A 21,158-nucleotide genomic window follows, 5' to 3' on the forward strand; every position below is an offset into this window, starting at 1 on the left:
GGCAAATGATCATCGTGGAGTTTGGCAAGGTTGATGGAATGCCCGTATAATTTCAAAATAAGTTGCTGATTTGCCAATCGAAAACGCAGGGTTACTTCACAACATTTTGATGATATGCTTAAGCTATATTTTTGTAGCGTATCTGTAATGTTTGTTGCGTATTTGATACGCTTGGATATTATTTTACTGCATATTTCTGCATTTCTGATGCGTATTTAACGCCGATACATAGCTTATCTGGAGCTCTGGGTATAAACCCCTTCTGAAGCTCTATGCCACCACACTCTGGTATAAACCCCTTCTCAAGCTCTGTCAGCGGCCCCTCGTACCACACTTTTCTCAAGATCTATTCCAACAGTGCCCTCATCGAAATTCCTCAAGATCTATCCCAACGGCAGTCACATACGACCCTTTTCAAGCTTGATGGCAGTGGCACTCTTGTTGTCACCCCTCCTCTCCTCTGATAACAGTCTGCCCTCAATCTCACACTTCCCACACTTCAGGACAGTGGTGCCCTCTTACCAACCCCTTCACGTGACAGTGGTGCCCTCTTACCAACCCCTTCACGTGACAGTGGTGCCCTCTCACCAACCCCTTCACGTGACAGTGGTGCCCTCTCACCAACCCCTTCACGTGACAGTGGTGCCCTCTCACCAACCAACCCCTTCACCTGACAGTGGTGCTCTCTCGCCAACCAACCCCTTCACGCGACAGTGGTGCCCTCTCACCAACCCCTTCACGTGACAGTGGTGCCCTCTTACCAACCAACCCCTTCACGTGACAGTGGTGCCCTCTCGCCAACCCCTTCACGTGACAGTGGTGCCCTCTCACCAACCCCTTCACGTGACAGTGGTGCCCTCTTACCAACCCCTTCACGTGACAGTGGTGCCCTCTCACCAACCCCTTCACGTGACAGTGGTGCCCTCTTACCAACCAACCCCTTCACTTGACAGTGGTGCCCTCTCACCAACCAACCCCTTCACGAGACAGTGGTGCCCTCTTACCAACCCCTTCACGTGACAGTGGTGCCCTCTTACCAACCCCTTCACGAGACAGTGGTGCCCTCTCACCAACCCCTTCACGTGACAGTGGTGCCCTCTTACCAACCAACCCCTTCACGTGACAGCGGTGCCCTCTCACCAACCCCTTCACGTGACAGTGGCAACTTGAACCCACCCTTTCTCCGGTTCGATGACCGTGGCACCCTCGTACTCGTCCCCTGTGTCTACTTTCTGCGAGGGTATGACTAGGTCCTGTTCCTTGGCCTGAAACAGACAGGGTTTTTAAAACACAGGAAGCAATAACATTCAAATACCGTATTCGACATAATAAGCGCATAGGGCGCTCTCAGAATTAGAAATAGGGGTCTCTTATTAAAATATTATTTTGGTGAAAAAAAACACCAGAAATTTTGTGGTTTATGCTGACAGCCTGAAATATTTATGTACGGCAGATATTTTTTCCAGAATTTAATTGCCCATAATTAATGGTGCATATAACACAGGAGTGCATATTTATGCGAATGAATAAATCTTGTTTACATTGATCAATCGGAAGGGGTGCTAATTGGGATTGTTCATGTGCCAATATATTAGCAAATATCACCGTGGGTGCTCATTACGTTGACTACGGTATGTACGTAACTTCCATGTAAAATGTGCAAAATAAAATGAAAGGTACACTCCATGGCACACTGATTGTTAGTTTAACGCTGCTCTCAGCAATATTCCAGCCATATGATGGCAGTCTCTAAATACTTGAGTCTGGACCAGACAATCCAGTGATTGATATCATTAGCATCGATCAATATGGATACGATGACATGCATCCACCAAGTCAGCGAGCCGGACCACCCAATCCCGTTAGTCGTCTCTTACGACAAGCATAGTCGCCTCTTTCAACAAGCATGGGTTGCTAAAGATCAATTCTAAGGGGATCTTCACAGGTCAACACACTGATACATTATATTCCAATAAGCATCTGAATGTGAATATGCTTTGAAAATAAATTATCATGAATCTTTCATGAAGATGACAAATTTTCTATTTGTATTTAATCAAACAAAAAGTTAAATAGGTTTTTTAAATAAGGTCAAACCCATGGTAACATTTTATACATACAACATGATTAGAGCAATAACTTTTTTGGCAACACACTTTATTTTATCTAATGTGTCCAATTTGTTAATCCTCAGGTTAATTTTCCCCCAGTATTGTTGGGAAAACAAAAATTTTTTTTTTTTTAAATCCATCGTCCTGAATAACGTGTTTTGTCCCTGAACACATTGAATCAGTATTGGATGCTGGCCAGCGTGTACTCAACTCACCTTCCGTAGCAGCTGTGACATGACCTTGATTTGTTGACCTCTGGAGAGCAGGAAGGGGAGGGGCACGCCGGTGACACGCGCCATCTCCATGTAGTTGATGACACACATCAACTTGTCCAGGAGTCGGAGCGGCAAGATGGCGTCCTTCAGGCAGTACACAGCCAACCGGCGCCTTGTCTGCTCGTTACCATTCTGAAGTAAAGGAAGGAGAGTGAGTGAGTTGGTTTTAATGCCGCTTTTACAGTATTCCAGTTATATCGCGTTGTGTCAGCTTACTGTGGGGGGAAAAGGTCTCAGACGTTTACCACTTCAGTGAAACCCAAGAGCAAGGGTATGGTGATGACAAACCTAGAGACATAATAAGGGTGAAACGGGATTCAAACCCACAATCATAGTGAGCTATTTCAGTTATAACACTGAATGTCATGTTCAGAAGAAATACTGAAGTGATGCAGGTCTTAAATGTGAAAACCCAATTGTTTTTGTTTGATAGTCTGTTGTTTAATGCCGCATTAACAATATTCCAGCTATATGATGACGGTCTGTAAATAATAGAGTCTTGACCAGACAATCCAGTGATTGACATCATGAGCATCGATCCACGCAATTGAGATATGATGACATGCATCAACCAAGTCCGCCAGCCTGACGACCAGATCCCGTTAGTCGCCTCTTACGACAAGCATAGTTGCCTTTACGGCAAGCAAGGGTTGTTGAACACCTATTCTAATCTTCATGGCTATGGCGCTGACAAACAAAGAGGAATAATTAGGGTGAATATTGGAAATAAAATCCACGACCATAGATTTTTCCGTATGCCTAGGTGTCATAATTATACACAGGGCATTGCAGCACCTTACACGACAGGGCCAGTGCCCCAAGTTTGTTTGCTTGTTGCTTAACTCCGAACTCAGCAATTTTCCAGCTATATGACGGCGGGCTGTAAATAACCGAGTCTGGACCAGACAATACAGTTATTAATGTCGATCTATGTAATTGGGATACGATGACATGCATCAACCAAGTCAGCAAGCCTGACCACCTGTTTCCGTTAGTAGCCTCTTACGACAAGCTGTCACCTCTAGCTGAAGACCAATTCTGACCTGGATCTTCACGGGTCCAGTGCCCCAAGTACAAGGATGAAAGTGTTTTATGACCCTGTCGTACCTGGAGATCTGTGATGATGGAATGTTGAACATCTTCCTTCTGTTCCTGCAGGAAGTGAAAGGACACAGCGTTCAAGGTGTATGACCGCAGTTTGTAGTCTCTCAGCAATATCTGAAATAAAAGTGATAAAGTGAGCTGGCATGTACCATTGCTTCCAACTGTCTTAATTGTATCATTCCAAATCTCGCACTTCGAGCATGAGCACTGTCCGTAAATAGCAACACAACTTAAAGAAAATTCAAACATTCCCCATACAGAAAGGTTTTGTGTAAAAACATCCACTATGGTATAGACCATATTGACTGCCAATGTGACAAAGTTCTGCATTTGATGACTATAACTAATCAGGAAAGTTTTCTTGGTGTTTCCTGTCAAAATCCTTTTACTGACCACTATTATTTCAAATAGTCTCGTTAATCTGACACTCCTTAATCCCACACTCGGCTTTATCCAACACAAATGATGGGAACCGATTAAATCAGTGCTATTTAGACCCGTAAATCCCACAGTCTCGCACTTTGACTCCGGCACACTTTATTTGCAACGAATTGCCGAAATCACTCAATAATCAGTCTCGTTAATCTGACACAGTGATCAGCGTACTCCGTGGTCATCTGCCCGCAAGTACACAGAACTGTGTTTTGAGTGAGTGAGTGAGTGAGTTGGGATTAACGCCACAGCGTGTCAGCTTGATGTGGGAGAAAAGCCCGAAGTGATGCAGGTCTCAGACATTTACCACTTTGGTGAAACCCATGAGCACAGGTATGGTGCTGACAAACCTAGAAACATAATCGGGGCAAACCGGAGTTCGAACCCACAAGCATAGGTTTCTGGCGTGCCCAAGGGACGCAACTCTGCACAGCGAATCGCGGCGCCTTAGACGACTGGGACACCCGTGGCCCCAACTCTGTTTTGATGCAAGGCGAGTCGGCTAGAAGCTGCATATAATAACTGCTTATAACTTGCTTATCAATAAACAATTAATTCGTTACATAAACAAAAGAGGGTAATCACATAGATTAGATATAGCTTAGATTACCTCAATCTCATTCAAATCAGATACAATTTCTTGCTACCACTGACGCCACCCCATTACAGATCACGTCAGAACGACCTTTCACAAACTTTGACCGACCAATGAAATGACTAACAGAATGTCTACATTGGCCACGAAGAAGGCTGCTTTCTTGAGCTTAGTGGCACTAGTTTCAAACTGGCGACTTCCATTTCAAACTATTCTTTCAAAAGTATTTTGAATCTGTCACCAGTAGTTTTGTGTCAGTGAGTATTGTGACATACAATAGTGAGTATGGTTTTACGCCACTTTTAGCAATATTCAAGCAATATCACGACGGGGAACACCAGAGATAGGCTTCATGTACCCATGTTAGGAGTCGAACATGGGTCTTCGGCATGACAAGCAAACGCTTTAACCACTAGGCTACCCGACCAACCCAGTTTTGTGTTATGCTTTAGAGGTTGCATGATTAGAAAACATATTTCGCTAACAATGTAACAACAATATGAATAGTTCCTTCTTTTTATTATTACATGTTTGAATCATTATCTATCATGTAAGTTGTCCCATTTTCAATCACAAACGTTGATACAACTTAAGTTTGTTTATCCTACAAACTCGTTAATCTGACATAATCATATGCAACCAACCACGTCGGATCAACAGGACTTTACTGTATAACCCTAGTTACTAGACTTTTTAATATTTTGTCTTCAAACCTCAGCTCATGCCACGTGAAATATCATGCCTCTTCATAAGTAAAGAGATTATTTCACTTTGTTTTATTACATTTTCAATATTAGTTGCTGATAACATGGATAAGGAAAACTAAAAATGCGTCTGCATCAGATGCAAAAAACAATCTGCCCCATCCATTCCTTACCCAACAGAAACATGCATCAAGATTAATGCGCCATTTTGATACCTGCTTCATCAATATCTACCTGTATTCATCTGTGATCTGATGTTGTCTAATGAAGAACAATTTAATCCTGTACCTCCAGCTACCCAAAAAGAAGCTATACACACTTCCAGTTTAAGGACATCACTTTTAGTTGGGAAAGACACATGACCATTGCAGTACAACCTTGAAACAGAAATGAGCTTCACACATTGTACCCATGTTGGGAATCGAACCCGGGTCTTAGGCGTGACGAGTGAACCCTTAACCACTAGGCTACCCTACAGCCCCTTGCTTTAAGTACATCATGTACAATTTGGAAAGAGGCATGCCAAATGCAGTACAATTTTTATCCACTTTACAGAAGGACTAACTGGAAAAAATAACAAGCAGGCTAAACGAAGCGCACTTATGCAAGTCTTTGGTATTAAGCAGCATTTGGAACTTGATGTTAACGGGCTACAGGACACGGTACATGCAACACGGGGCTCGGGACACAGAGCTCAGGACACGGGATTCAGGGCACAGGACACAGGGGACATGGGGCACAGGGCTCGTGACACAGGGCTCGTGACACAGGACTCGGGGCAGGGCTCGTGACACAGGACATGGGACACAGGACTCGGGACACAGGACTATGGACACAGGACTCAGGACTATGGACACAGGACTCGGGACACAGGACTTGGGACACAGGACTCAGGACACACGTACCTGCAGCAGGTCGAACTGCGTCCTGCCTTCAATGTTGATGACCTTGTTCTCCCTTTTCCCCATCTGTTTGCTCTGGAACATGGACTCCTTAATGACAGACGGGATGTCCTTGATGCGTCCCAGGTACGTGAAGTCGCGCACCTTCAGGTGGGCCGCCCGGTTGATCAGGTACGGGAAGTCAAAGTTCTGTATGTTGTAGCCGGTGATCAAGTCAGGGTCTATATCTCGGACAAATGCTGCCCATTTCTGAAAATATGGAAATCAGTTTTTCAATTTATATCTGCATATATTATGTGGATGGATGCCGAGATGAATTCAAGTTGGATGTAATTGTTAAATTTCTTCTTAATTTGAGTTAAGGTCTTTGATAGGCATTTAAAATTTGTTAGAACATGAATACATGAATTTTTTTATGAATAACAACTTCCTTCATGCTTTGTAACAATGTTTCAGGACTACATGTTGCCCATGTGAATACTCGGTAGTCACATACAGTTTCGCAGTCCATGTTTGTTGAAAGAGTTAGTGAGTTAGTATGGTTTTACGCCGCTTTTAGCAATATTCCAGCAATATCACGGCGGGGGACACCAGAAATGGGCTTCACACATTGTACCCACTTCGGGAATCGAACCCGGGTCTTCGGCGTGATGAGCGAACGCATTAACCACTAGGCTACCCGACCGCCCCGATGTTAACAGGAAGCGATTAGAGTTAACACCCTTGGTTGTACATATACGGCAACAAGAGGCCTTTATTGGCTTGTGTCTTATCTCCTAGCCATGTGTGAATGGGATACCTATTTGAAAAAAACAAATTCCTGCCAGTTACCATCACTCTTCCTGATTCGAGAACAGAGACAGGTATGTCATGTGACAATATGTTTTTTTCTGTATCGATAAAAGATGATTCAATTGCTGAAATACATTACTTACTTCTAATTTAATGACCCACCAGTGTTTTTGTCAGGCAAATGTTGCAAGATGTTTTGTAATTAGCGTTTCAAAATCATTACTAACAACAGAGCTTGCTTTTCCTTTTGAGCCTGATCTGAAATATGTATTGTCAAGAAGTTGCCATGCAAATTGACGTATATACATGTGTATCGCGATACATATGGTATGGTGACCCATGTATCGTGACCCTGCTGTATCGCTTCACCTCCCAACAGCGACAAAATTCTGGACAATCTTAAATGCTCTATCCTTAATCATACTAAAAGCTGCTGCCACAAATATAACCCTGCTCTGTTTGTAAACCTAAAACTGGATCAATATACTTTATGATTATTCATTGATCTTGTGTGGTTAATTACTGATTTCATAATTCAGTACATATACCCATTTCTTGGTCAACCACTGCATTTCAATTTGGAACACAATACAGAGAATTTGACCGATAATTACCTCCAACATTTCTTTCTCAGTCTTGAAGGACAAGACCTCTGACCCCACAACTGGCGCACACGTGTTTAAGGTATACACATTGCGGATAAACGGATCACGTTCCCCCTGTCTTATCACCATGTTAGCTATCTGTATCACAGGGTCTTTGTCAGCCTCCGGAAAAACACCTGCATTAAAAACAAAAGATTAAACAAACTTTAAATTTAACACATGCCATCACCGAGAAGGATTTGCATTTACATGTAGAAAATTTACCAAAACCCAATACGTCAACAATTCCATTTTCTACATGCCTATCAACATTGAAAAATAATCAATGATAATGTTCTCTACTGCAGTGTAGACCTACTACATTGAAGTGCTACCTCTCGCTTGCTAGATTAGATCGCTAAAGTACTCATGGAAATGACAAAAAACCCTGTTTTGCTGGATTTGATAATCGACACAAAGCATTGCATAGATGTAAATACGAAATAACAAAACAACTGGAAAAGTACTAGTCTGGATTTGCTAGTTTTATCTCAGTGCTCAATACCAAATGTACTTTACAAAAGGTAATTTGTAGACACTTTCAACATTAAAAAATAACAGCTATGTTTATGTACATAATAATAATGACATGTAAGTTGTTGTTTGAGAAGGGAATATGTTACTTTTACGATCTGATATTTTGACGATGATTCACTATCCCACAATGCCACTCACAAATCACTTACCACTGACAAATCACATGCACGTGGGTTTCAAGCACCTGTTTTCACCTGTCGTCAAGGTGTCATAGGTCATGGACATTCACCGTGATCAACAAACACCTAGTTATGCTCAGTTTCACAATAGTCTGTTTTGTTCATATTTTTACACACTTTTACGTGTAAAAAGACATAAAAACCTTTGATACGCTGTATTTGTGCCAAGGCCCAATTAGTACTAATTGAGATGTTTGATTATTTATATACTTTGTATATTAACTGCATTTATTTAAAATCTGAAATCGAAAAAACAGTTTTTTATCATTTCCGTGAGTACTTTAATTTCCCTCTCATGGTCATATTTGCAAATGGGTTCAGTCTAAGAGCAAACGGGCATAGTTAAAAGAATTATCATCTGGTTCCATAATAATTCACATATATTTCCCCATTTCAAATATATTCCAGATGCTATTTAAAACACATCGGGACTTCGGGTATTTATACAGTATGATTGAACATATTTAACTGTATCTAGGGTATATTTTAAGATGCAAGACATGTGCAAAATAAAATTTTATTCCTGAGGGATTCTTTGACCGAAGTACTCACGACACGCATTCTGATTGGTTTGTTGAATTTTTGCACATAACTTTCATCGATAGGGGAGTCTTCTTGCTGGTTACGGAAAGGGGAAAGTGGTGACGAATGTGCTAATTTGTTAGCTGGTGATTAGTAGCCTCACTTTGAGAGGGTGGGGGAATGGTGGGTAGCCTAAAGGTTACATCAATTGCCTGTGACGCCGAAGACCCGGGTTTAATTCTGCACATGGGTACAATGTGTGAAGCCAATTTCTGGTGTCCCCCGCCAATAATTGCTGGAATATTGCACAAAGCAGCGTAAAACCATACTCACTCACTGAGAGGGTGGATTCAATTCCTGGACTGGAATCCACCCAAAGAAGTACAAGAACTTTACTTTACTAAGAAAGCGTTATCCCAAACATGACAGTTAAAACCCAGACCTGTTTATCCTTAACTTGATACTACATTAGTTCACTAAGAATCTGTCAGTAGTTTCAGCTATTTGTCAGTAGACATTTTTACCAGCGCATGAGCCCACGAGTCGACCTCACACATGTGATAAAGAACAAATGACGGGTCCCTCTTTGAGGAAGAAAGACATGGTCACCGCTGGGTTAATTTAACATGCAGTTTTTATACCTTAGTCTTAGTTGACATCGACAGACCAAGGTCATCAACGTTTTGTTTGACCATTCTGAGCAACCGCTCGATATGTATTACCCCTAATGCAACAGGTTTATTTTTATCATGTGCACTCGGTTCAAAGATGGCAGCCCCCATAGCAAAACAGACAATGGTCGATACCAACTTGAAAATTTATTAAGATAAAGTTAAGGATGCATTTTTGCACTGGTATTTTGTTTCAAATTTAAGCAATATTAATTCATCAGTTAATAACTTGATATATATGATTTTCTAAAATCCGTATTTTTTTCACTTAATTTGTGTTTTCTATTTAAAATCTGTAGAAACTATTGAGAACCCGTTGGAGAAAAGAGGTCTGTAAACCAAACATTTTGTGAATAAATCTATTGAACTGGTGTTACAGTACCGCTGTTCAAATCTACAAAAAAAACCTAAAACAACTAAAACATTAACTTAACCTTTTTTTCTCGTATTGTATGTTTTTGAGGCAACGTTTTGCTTATACATTTAAAAATTCAATTCTAATTCTAACGTTTACATTGCCTACAGCTATTAACAAGAGTAAACACAATATTATTCTGTGGCGAGACAACACTGGTATTGTTTACCTTTCCGTCCAGCACACTCGATGTCGAAGCTGAGGATCCGGAAAGGGGCGACCTTTGACCACTCCCCATCTGTAGCATGGGACACAAAATCTTCCCACGACACGTCCAACTCGACCTGACAGCGAGACATCGGCGGAAGTCGGCCATCTTTAGCATCCTTGGTCCGGAGAACATATTTCCCCGCGGGAATCTCGATCCAGTTACATCCCACAACATGGGCGTCAACCATAAACCTGGAAGCGGCAGAGGAAATTAGGTAAAATGGGAGTCTTGTGGGGCATTCAAGATTCTTGCACTTACATTGCGATGTGCATGTGTGTGTGTCTACTTGTAATAGTCTGGACTAATGTCGGTTTTGTAGTACTAGCCAACTGAGATATGATGCTGCAGTATAACATGAATACGCCACTCACACACAGCATACTGACTCCACAATGTGAGACTTGCAAGCATCGACCATACCATAAGTGGACATCTCCTCGCTGCCTCTCACTTCATCTAGACTAGACCTAAACCCATGGGTGCGAGATTAACCCTTTTAACATGTTTTGACATTTTACAGGCCAGACTGCCAAATTTAAGGCTTTCTCAAGCCTATGTGAACTTTGACCCTAATCAGCACGAAATCCTCACAGGTCGAAAATCTAAGCTACTTGGTAAACAAAATAAGACAATATTCCACCACACAAACTATAAAAAGCAAATTGCAAAGTTAAAGTTTTTAAAGTTAAAGTTCCTAATTTTATATTTGACTATATATATTCAGTTATTTTCATGTAATCTGACCTGATCTCGAAGTCTATGTTACTTTCGTAGGTCTGGAAGCCATACTGGCTGTAGCCCGGGCACACAAAGCCTTGCTCGAGGAGCCGGCGGGATGGGGCGATCAGACGAGGCAGCGCAACCGTGATCTTCAGAAAGGGAATCTTTCTGTTGCCATGGTAACCATAGATACCTGAAAACATGATAGAGGGTAGCAACAAATAATTCTCGTTCACTGAAGAAACCCAGTAAACAATCAAGTATTGAAATTACATGGGTTTTAACATTACACAAAGACAAACAAATAAACATTGTTAATTTTTGTTTGTTTGTTGTTAAACGCACATTCAGCAATATTCAGCTATATGATGTCAGTCTGTAAATAATTGAGTCTTGACCGGACAATCCAGTGATTGATATCATGAGCATCGCTACTGTCAGCGAGCTTGACCACCCGATCCCATTATTCACCTCTTAGGACAAGCATATTCTCCTTTTACAGCAAGCATGGTTGCTGACAATCTCATTAAAATCAGATTTTAGTTTTCGCTATCGCTAAACAAGTCATCTGAAGATGACATATCCCCAAAACCAGAAATATAATGAAGGTTATTAAATATTGGTTCATGTAGCTCACTTTCTGATGATCTCATGAAATTGTAATAACAATAACTTCGCAGATTCGCATATGAATAGCTCTGTAGTAGCGTCATGACACAAAGGCATAAAGAGAATGTACTAGGTTATGTAGCTCACATCATATATAGTATATGATATCGGTAAATAGTACACCTTAGAATTATATGTCAGGGGCTACAAATTAAAAAGATTAAAATCTATAAATAACAAACTGCACAACTAGTGAACATGATTGATATGTGCATAAAGTTTAGTGAATCTCTGTTGCATGGTTTAGAAGATATGCTTCAGACGAGGACATTACACTAAGTTCATCAATTTTCAATTTAAATTGAAAAAAGAAAGAAAAAAGAAAAATCTGTTAATAGCAAAGGCACCACTACATAAACTGCTTGATAGGTGTAAAAACTTTTGAGAAGCTAAGTTGTATGGTTCAGGAGATATGGTCCGGACAAGAGCACTACCCTCAAATTTCCTAAGTTCATCATATTTCCATGGAAACGACAAAAATATAAAATTCTAAAAATCTCTAAATAGCAAAAGGCACTAGTACTGAGCCTGATTGGTAAGTGTACCTAGTTTTGTGAAGCTAGGTTGTACAGTTTAGGAAATATGCTCCGGACAAACAATGATTACAGACAGACAGACGGACGGACGGAGGAACGGACATACTGATGGCTATCCCCCCGTCATTACCACCCGATCCCGTTAGTCGCCTCTTACGACAAGCATAGTCGCCTTTTACGGCAAGCATGGGTTGATAAAGACCTATTCTACCCCGGGTCTTCACGGCTGAAATGACACCTCCTCAGCCAAGTCACAGACCTGACAACCTGATCCATTAAGGCGCCTCTTACGGCCAGCATTGGTAGGAATGGACCAATTCTAACACGCAGTATCCACAGGTTCCCAATTTAGTTGCTCGTACATTTAGCAATAGGAGTACATGGCAGTGACGATGACATCACATACTTTCTCGGATGACGCAATCCACAGCTAGCACTGCCTGGACCACGCCCTCTCGGTTCGACCGCATGTCTTTCTTCACAGCTGCATCCAGAGCATCCTACACAAACAACAACCGTCACAAACACCGCATCAGGAGCGGGAACCAAGTTTCACTTCCTCCATCTTATCATGGTTACTATTCTACAAGTGTCTGATAGCCCCTGGTTTAAGTTTTGTTTGTTGTTTGTTGTTTTACACTGCACTCAGCAATATTCCAGCTATATGACAGGGGTCTGTAAACAATCCGTCTGGACCATGTGAGTGAGTGAGTGAGTTGGGTTTAACGCCGCTTTTAACAGTATTCCAGTTATATCGCGGCATGTCAGCTTAATGTGGGAGGAAAGCCCGAAGTGATGCAGGTCTCAGACATTTATCACTTCGGTGAAACCCACGAGCACGGGTATGGTGCTGACAAACCTAGAAACATAATCGGGGCGAACCGGGATTCGAACCCACAATCATAGGTTTCTGGCGTGCCCAAGGGACGCAACTCTGCACAGCGAATCGCAGCACCTTAGACGACTGGGCCACCCGTGTCCCCTCCGCCTGGACCAGACAACCCACTGATTGACATCATGAGCATCGATCGATCATGAGCAATTGGGATATGTAAGTCAGCGAGCCTGACCAAGAGCCTAGTCACCTCATACGACAAGCACAATCACCCTTTACGGCAAGCATGGGTTGCTGAAGACCTATTCTCTACCCAGATCTTCACAGGTCTCTCTGGTTTAAAGTAGTAATTATTGATCTTCAATACAGCTGACATCTGATAAATGTATAAATGTCAATGACTTTACTCAGAACTCATTAAGTCTAAACTTTGCCATATCTGAAACATTGGCAATCATGGCAATGCAAGTCCCTAAATTTGAACTCATTCATAACAGGACCAATGTCTTTGAAACTTGAAACGATGGCTGGGCCCCCTGTGTCAGTACCTTACAACTGACAAACATACTGCAACAAATAAACACAGTCTATGGATTTATCTAGGATTCTAAATTAAGTGCCCTAGGCAACCAAACTGAGGGGATAGGTGGAGAGGAGAAATCATTCTTTTGCTCAAAATTGGGATTTTTGTAAAGTTCTGATTTTCCAAAATTCTGAGGTATTTTAACATTTCAATTACTGTATTCGATGTAATAAGCACCCAGGGCGCTCGCAAAATTAGAAATAGGGGCTCTTCTTATAATATTATTTTGGTGAAAAAAAAAAACAGTTGAAAGATAAATTTCGTGGTTTATGCTGACAGCCTGAAATGTTTATGTACGACAGATACATTTTTCCAGAATTACATTCCCATAATTAAAGGTGCATATAACACACAAGTGCGTATTATTCACGAATAAATAAGTCTTGTGTACATTGATCAATCGGTAGGGGTGCTAATTGGGATTGTTCACAAGCCAATATCTGTATGTAAAAACAAGCATCAAAGCCTCTTCCTCTTCGTCTTGTTACCAGTGGGGGGAGGGTATCTCTATAATTTACAATGCCATGGCATTATCATCATTAGTCATGTTCCGTATTCAACGTAATAAGCGCCCCGCTCTAATAAGCGCCCATGGCGATATTTGCTAAGAGTAATTCATTGGCTAGTGAAAAATCCCAATTATCACCCCTTCCGATTGATTAATGAACACAAGACTTATTTATTTGTTTATAATATGTACTCGTGTGTGATATGCACCCATAATTATGTGCAATTAAATTCTGGAAAATATATCTGTCATGTATAATACGCACCAACTTTTCTTTAGTATCATTTCAGGCTGTCAGCATAAACCACGAAATTTACAATCTTTCAACTGTTTTTTTCTTCTAAAAATAAAAGTATATTCTAATAAGAGCCCCTTATTTCTAATTTTGAGATCACCCTGGGCACTTATTACGTCGAATATGGTAACTATATAAACATGAATTGGGAATTGTCTTTATTCCAATGTGGGAATTTTTATTGACATTAGCTCAAGAATTTGGGCCGAATATCCGGAGCCTGTAGTTTACCACAACAACCAGCATGTTCACCTTAAATGTCCCACAATCCTTCTCCTTGAAGCCCGGCTGTGCAGGGACGTAGAAGTACGGAGCAAATCCATGGATATGAGCCATGACACTGTTGCCCTCCTGCGTTATCCCGTACATCCGGATGATAGGCACTGGGCCCTGTGTGGCCCCGGGCATCCCGGCCAGATGCTTCCCTGGGGGACAGAAACATCACCAACACTTGTCCTTACATGTTTTTTTCATAAATGCGATCATCATGCCTATTCACACACCCAGCAGAAGAAATGAGCTTGAACAGGATTTCAGCTTTAACATGGCGTAAAGGGTTTAACTAGAGGCACAATATACGCAGGGATAGACACACCTCTAGTCTTTAAGTCTGAGGTGAGGTTAAATCGGGTTTAACGTCGCATCCAAGATTTTTGCACTTATACAGCGACGTGCATGCATGTGCTAGACCGGGCTAATGTTGATGTTAAAGTGTTCGCCACTGAGATACCATGCCGTAGTTTAACATGAGTACCCCACTCAGACACAGTAAACTGACTCCGCGCCGACCAGTCCTTGTTTTAGCCTCTAAATGCCGAGCGCCAGACAGGGTAACAACAAGTACCATCTTTTAACGTCTTTTGGTATGATGGAGCCAGGGAACGAACCCTGGACCTTCCACTCTCCGGGCAAACGCTCTACCACTAGACCACAGAGGTGGTCTTGTAAGTCTGAGACTAGTGAATATGCAGATAGACAAGATGTCTCCTACCAAAATCTACTTTACACAAAAACTAGTCTGAAATATGTTGATTTGACCAACAGTGTCTACCCCTGACGTATACTTATTGAGCATGCGGAAACAAATAATTTAGGGACATGAAAAGGCACGGCTGTTTGAATCATTAAATTTATAAAAATGTAGAGAGCATGTCACATATAACTGACATTTCTATTCTGGAAACAAATATGTGAAATATTTTTGACAGCAACGAGACGGACAGTGACATAGCATCACGAGATTACGTAAATACATCCTGGGCTAGAACGATTCACCAATACCCATGATGTCACTGATACTTAGGTACACACGATACTTGCATCATCAGATTTTGAGTTCACGATACACAACAAATAGAACAGGAACTAATAGAGTTACCTCCCATAATAGCAGATGTCGCATAGCGCCACCTATAGGCATGGCAAATCATGAGGAAGAGGTGGCTCAGGACACAACAGCTAACTGTTATATTTAATAACCATCCCTTCACTGCCATGAAGCTGACTCGACTAACCCACATAGTTGTCCACGTCCAACTGCTGAAAGGTCACTGTGTCAGTCTTGGGGTCAAGGTCAGGGGTAGCAGGTCGTGCCCACTTGCTTCTGGAGGCCTTCGTTTCGGGTCCTGGTCGACTGTCTCCTGAACCTGAAGCAAAAGGAACACTTGTCTGTTGAGTATATGGGGGCACGGGTGGAGCAATCGTCTAAGGCGCCGCGATTCGCTGTGCAGAGTTGCGTCTCTTGGGCATGCCAGAAACCTATGATTGTGGGTTCGAATCCCGGTTAGCCCCGATTATGTTTCGAGGTTTGTCAGCACCATACCCGTGCTCGTGGGTTTCACCGAAGTGGTAAACGTCCGAGACCTGCATCACTTCAGGCTTTCCTCCCACATTAAGCTGACACGCTTTGATATGACTGGAATACTGTTAAAAGCGGTGTTAAACCCAACTCACTCACTCACTCACTGTTGAGTATATCCTTTGTGTTTGTAAACATCCAGACCATGCTCAATTTTAATCACATCAATGGCCCAGGTCATTTACTAATTGTAAAATCGCTGATTGCTGCATTAAACAACAAACAAACAAACAAACAAACAATATCACAACATCAATAAGTAGTAGGTATTTACCTGCCTTGATTTATTTGTGAAATCAGCTTGATTAACAATTTCCAGTTTAACTAACAACTGGTAAGCTCCAATATCTCTTTAACCTTATGACTAAAAAGAGTTAGTGAGTGAGTTGGGTTTAATGTCGCTTTTAACAGTATTACAGTTATATCGCGGCATGTCAGCTTAATGTGGGAGGAAAGCCCAAAGAGATGCAGGTCTCAGGTGTTTACCACTTCGGTGAAACCCACAAGCACGGGTATGGTGCTGACAAACCAAGAAACATAATCGGGGCAAACCGGGATTCGAACCCACAATCACAGGTTTCTGGCACCTCTGCACAGTAAAATACACACCAACTTGACTTCGCAATCTCTCACCGTATACGCTGTACTCAAGCAAAACAATAAGCGCCCTTGACCAAATCCCCTAATTTTTATGTAATGTTTATAAGAGCCCTGTACTTAGTTTGAAAACTTTCATGGCAGTGAATATTTTCTGGTTATGTTTTTACAATTAATACACACCTGTCTTACAATATAGTTGCCTAGTAACAATTATCAAAATTATTTGAGTTTCATCGATGATTATTTGTTTTCTAGCGCCAAACCTCAGATAACTTATTTAACATAACATGGCAAATACATAAATAATGACGATAACAACATAAATCGACTGTCATTTTGGGGTACGTTTTTTTATATTAAAGCAGCAATATGATACACGATCATGACTGAGTGAGTAAGTTGGGTATAACGCCACTTTGAACAGTGCTCCAGTTATCATGGTTATATCACGGCATGTCAGCTTAATGTGGGAGGAAAGCCTGAAGCAACGCATGTCTTAGTCATTACTGCTTTGATCATAGGCAGATCCAGAGGGAGTGTCCAGGGGGTCCTGACCCCCATCCCCCCCCCCCCCCCCCCTTTGACAACCAAATGTAGTATGTTTTAGGCAGTAAAATTATCTGAGGGAGAATGTTTGATATTTTGGACCCTTCCCTTTTACAAATGCTGGATCCGCCCTTGTTGGTGAAACCCACAAGCCGGGTATGGTGCTGACAAACCTCGACATAAAATCGTGGCAAACTGGATTCAACCCACAATCATGGGTTTCCAGCCCTGGTATGGTGCTGACAAACCTAGAAACATAATCATGGCAAACTAGATTCAACCCACAATCATGGGTTTCCAGCCTGGGTATGGTGCTGACAAACTTAGAAACATAATCGTGGCAAACTAGATTCAACCCACAATCATGGGTTTCCAGCCTGGGTATGGTGCTGACAAACCTAGAAACATATTTGTGGCAAATTAGATTCAACCCACAATCATGGGTTTCCAGCCCGGGTATGGTGCTGACAAACCTAGAAACATAATCGTGGCAAACTAGATTCAACCCACAATCATGGGTTTCCAGACCAGGTATGGTGCTGACAAACCTAGAAACATATTCGTGGCAAACCGGATTCAACCCACAATCATAGGTTTCCAGCGTGCTCAAGCGATGCAACTCTTTGAATTGTGGCGCCTTAGACGACTGGGCCACCATTGTGACCTGACATGATGATGATATCTGACCCCTGACATGTAAAGGAGTCATATTTTATCAGTGAAGGTCAGTTATGAAACCTCATGAATATAATAATGAAAATGTAACTTGGGATATTTGTCTTCCAATTAAGGAATTATTACTGAATCTGTTGTAGATCTCGTGCCAAATATCAGCCTCTGAGAATGCCTGGATACATGCCTGGTATCGTGAACTTACCTCCAGCAGCTTCTTCGTCCATCATGTCATTATCAAAGTCCTCCATCATTGCCAGGTCCGCTTCAAACGTGGACGGGTCATCCTCCTCCTCGAACCTGACATCATACGAGATTTAAGTACCTCAGCAACAAATGCATCAAGTTAATACATCTTTGGGAATGTTTGAGAGTAATTCAATATGTCACACAGCATGTCAGCTAAATAAGGATGAAAGTTATGCAGGTCATAGACGTTTACCACTCATGGACATGTGAGCATGGGCTTGGTGGCAAAACAGTAATCATCATTATCATAATCAGGGGGAGTCACAATCAAAGGATTCTATAGGCACAATCCTAATTATGAAGGGAGGAAACTCCACACATCAAATAACGGTGCTTCAGATGACTGGTCCACTGTCCAACCCAAGAAAGCAAGGAAAATATTTTTGCTGCACTGACCAGCATTAGAAATTGGCACTAGTCCTATAGTCCTTGCCAAACTGCCCAATAGTTAAGTATCATAAGAACTAGCAGAAATTTGCCATTTTTAAGGGGTTTGCTATATGTTATCATTTAAATATAAGGACTAGTGGACTAAAAATATTATTTTCTACTGCTGCTGACATAACAATGATATCCATTGAACATTGAGAGTTCTATTTTCTCAGTTTGGTTGGTTGGTTTGTTGTTTAACGCTGCACTCAGCAATGTTCCAGCTATATGAGTGTGGTCTGTAAATAATCGAATCTGGATAAGGCAATCCAGTGATTAATATCATAAGCATCAATCCATGCAATTGGATTGACATGCATCAACCAAGTCAGCGTGCCTGACCACCCGATCCCATTAGTCGCCTTTCAGGGCAAGCATGGGTTGCTGAAGACCTATTCCACCCCGTTTCTTCACAGGTCTACAAAGAACAAATGTCGGGTCCCTCTTTGAGGAAGAAAGACATGGTCACCGCTGGGTTAATTTAACATGAAGTGTTTATACCTTCGTCTCAGTTGACATCGACAGACCAAGGTCATCAACGTTTTGTTTGACCATTCTCAGCAACTGCTCGATATGTACTACCCCTAATGCAACAGGTTTATTTCCATCAAGTGCACTTGGTTCAAAGATAGGGGCTCCCATGGTAAAACAAACAATGATTGATACCAATTTGAAACTTTATCATGTTTATTTTGATAAGTTATGTATGCGAGTTAAGAACTCAATTAATATGATATTCTAAAATCCGTATTTTTTTCACTTAATTTGTAGTTTTTTTTATTAAAAATCTGTAGAAACACTGGCGAAACCGTTGGAGAAAAGAGGTCTGTAAACATGGTTTGCTGAAGACCCATTCTACCCCGATTATCACGGGTCTCTCAGTTTGGAAATACTAAGGTCATTTGCAGCAGATTGGAGTCATTAGGCACAGGCTGCAACAAACATAGAAAAGTAGTCACCTGGATTTCTTTTGGGGGGTTGGTCCGTTGTTACCCCCCTTTCCTTTCCTCTTGTCCATGCTTGGTACTTCTGTGTCAGACATAACATCAGTAATAAGTGTAAGAATGGTAACAGTCAAGCGTAATGATGCCTTATTTAAGTCTTATCATGGCTAAGCATAACGTACATGGTGCTATGATGAAAGTCTGAAGTGATGCATTAAAACCAGCAAGCTAGGCCCATTGAGTATTGTGCATGCAGACCAAGAATAATATCGGTCAATTCAGGATTCAAATCAGCACTTAGGGTACGGATTTGTTTGGATTCCATATTTTCATACATGCACACAAACTGAATATATCAGGAAGTTGGTTTATTGACACTTTGAACGGTATTTTGACTGTATCATGGTATGTTAACCTAATATTACTTTAACATGTGTTAATGTGGAGGAAATAACCAAATTTTATCTTTCTTAGATAATAATAATAATAATAATAATAATAATAATAATATTCTAAGAACAATATATATGTAGAAATGTGGCAGGAATCTAATCCTTGGCTGATTAACCGATCCACGGCAGATTCTCATTGTTATATGAATTCATGTTTGCAGTGATGAAGATGCTGAAGAAGTATTCGTGAACGGGCAATCTGTTCAATTGTTATACGATGACATGCTTGAGATGACGTCACAACTCCTCGCCCGTGGTGTCGTCATGTAAGTTTAATGTCTATTACCTGCAGACAGTAATTATTTAGATCAGATGGAGCTGGACACCATGGAAAATGAAGTTTTTATTATGGTGGATTCATGTCAGCAGAGGAAGAAAGCAGAATCGAAAGACCCTAATGCAGAATCATTTCTGAATGATTTTACAAAAATTCAAGAAATTATTCACATGAAGACTGTAAATCCAAAGTGGGGAAGACTGAAAATATTCAGGATGTTGTCAACACCGGCAAAACAGAAGATGGGGCTTAATTATGATTTAGAAATTTAATTCAAAGATGAAACTTTGGGCAACGTTTTCAAGAAAAGTACTGATATGCAATCCCTGAACTGACGATACTGTTCCAAAGATGAAATGATAAAAACAATCCCAACAATGCACACCACTGATCATTGAATGTCCGCCTCTATATGTATGCGAATCTATTCGGCATTTAACGCTTTTGAAATTGCCAGTTCTTAATATTATATGATAATCTGCGAAAGATCTGAGTTCAATATCTGCCCCATGTGTGGAATCTGACAATGGTGTACGCCAAAATCTGCCCTATATTTGTGGAATCTGTCTTAGATCTGAGAATCCGCCACGGATCAAAGTCCAGCCGAGAGCCGCGAGGGGGGGGGCCTTCGTAGGGTCGATGTCTTGACTGTACTGTCCTACCATGCATCTAAGTCGTATATATATTTAGTCAACGTCAGTGCTACGTAATTGACAACATTGAATCAATAGTACAAGTGTGTGTCACTCTGATAATCACCAACTGAACCTTTTCAACGACGTTTGTACAGATAACAGTGGCGGAAAATGCTGACATACGCTTTCCCGCAATTATTTTGAAGTAACCGAAATGATTACATCCGGTAAACAAAAACGAACTGAGATGTTTCAT

General features: G+C 41.3%; 1 protein-coding gene across 2 annotated transcripts in view; it reads right to left on the reverse strand.

Annotated features, from left to right (window-relative positions):
* LOC139467061 (DNA polymerase delta catalytic subunit-like) overlaps positions 1-21,095 on the reverse strand; it is a 40,076-nt gene extending 18,981 nt beyond the window's left edge. Inside the window, exons 1-13 of one of the 2 annotated variants that reach the window (XM_071248776.1) lie at positions 21,036-21,095; positions 19,554-19,623; positions 18,122-18,216; positions 15,755-15,886; positions 14,493-14,665; positions 12,426-12,519; positions 10,839-11,007; positions 10,053-10,285; positions 7,530-7,696; positions 6,127-6,372; positions 3,494-3,604; positions 2,327-2,518; positions 1,177-1,265 (exon numbers count right to left, since the gene is read on the reverse strand). In XM_071248776.1, the coding sequence (XP_071104877.1) occupies positions 1,177-1,265; positions 2,327-2,518; positions 3,494-3,604; positions 6,127-6,372; positions 7,530-7,696; positions 10,053-10,285; positions 10,839-11,007; positions 12,426-12,519; positions 14,493-14,665; positions 15,755-15,886; positions 18,122-18,216; positions 19,554-19,612 (1,760 nt within the window). In that variant the 5' untranslated portion in view covers positions 19,613-19,623; positions 21,036-21,095. Of the gene's footprint in view, positions 1-1,176; positions 1,266-2,326; positions 2,519-3,493; positions 3,605-6,126; positions 6,373-7,529; positions 7,697-10,052; positions 10,286-10,838; positions 11,008-12,425; positions 12,520-14,492; positions 14,666-15,754; positions 15,887-18,121; positions 18,217-19,553; positions 19,624-21,026 lie in introns of both variants that reach the window. The other variant, XM_071248775.1, reaches the window with a different exon arrangement.
* Positions 21,096-21,158: the final 63 nt, after the last annotated feature.

Source organism: Haliotis cracherodii, unplaced genomic scaffold (genome assembly GCF_022045235.1).
Source record: "Haliotis cracherodii isolate W230 unplaced genomic scaffold, xgHalCrac1.p SCAF_19, whole genome shotgun sequence".
Classification (NCBI taxonomy): Eukaryota; Metazoa; Mollusca; class Gastropoda; order Lepetellida; family Haliotidae; genus Haliotis; species Haliotis cracherodii.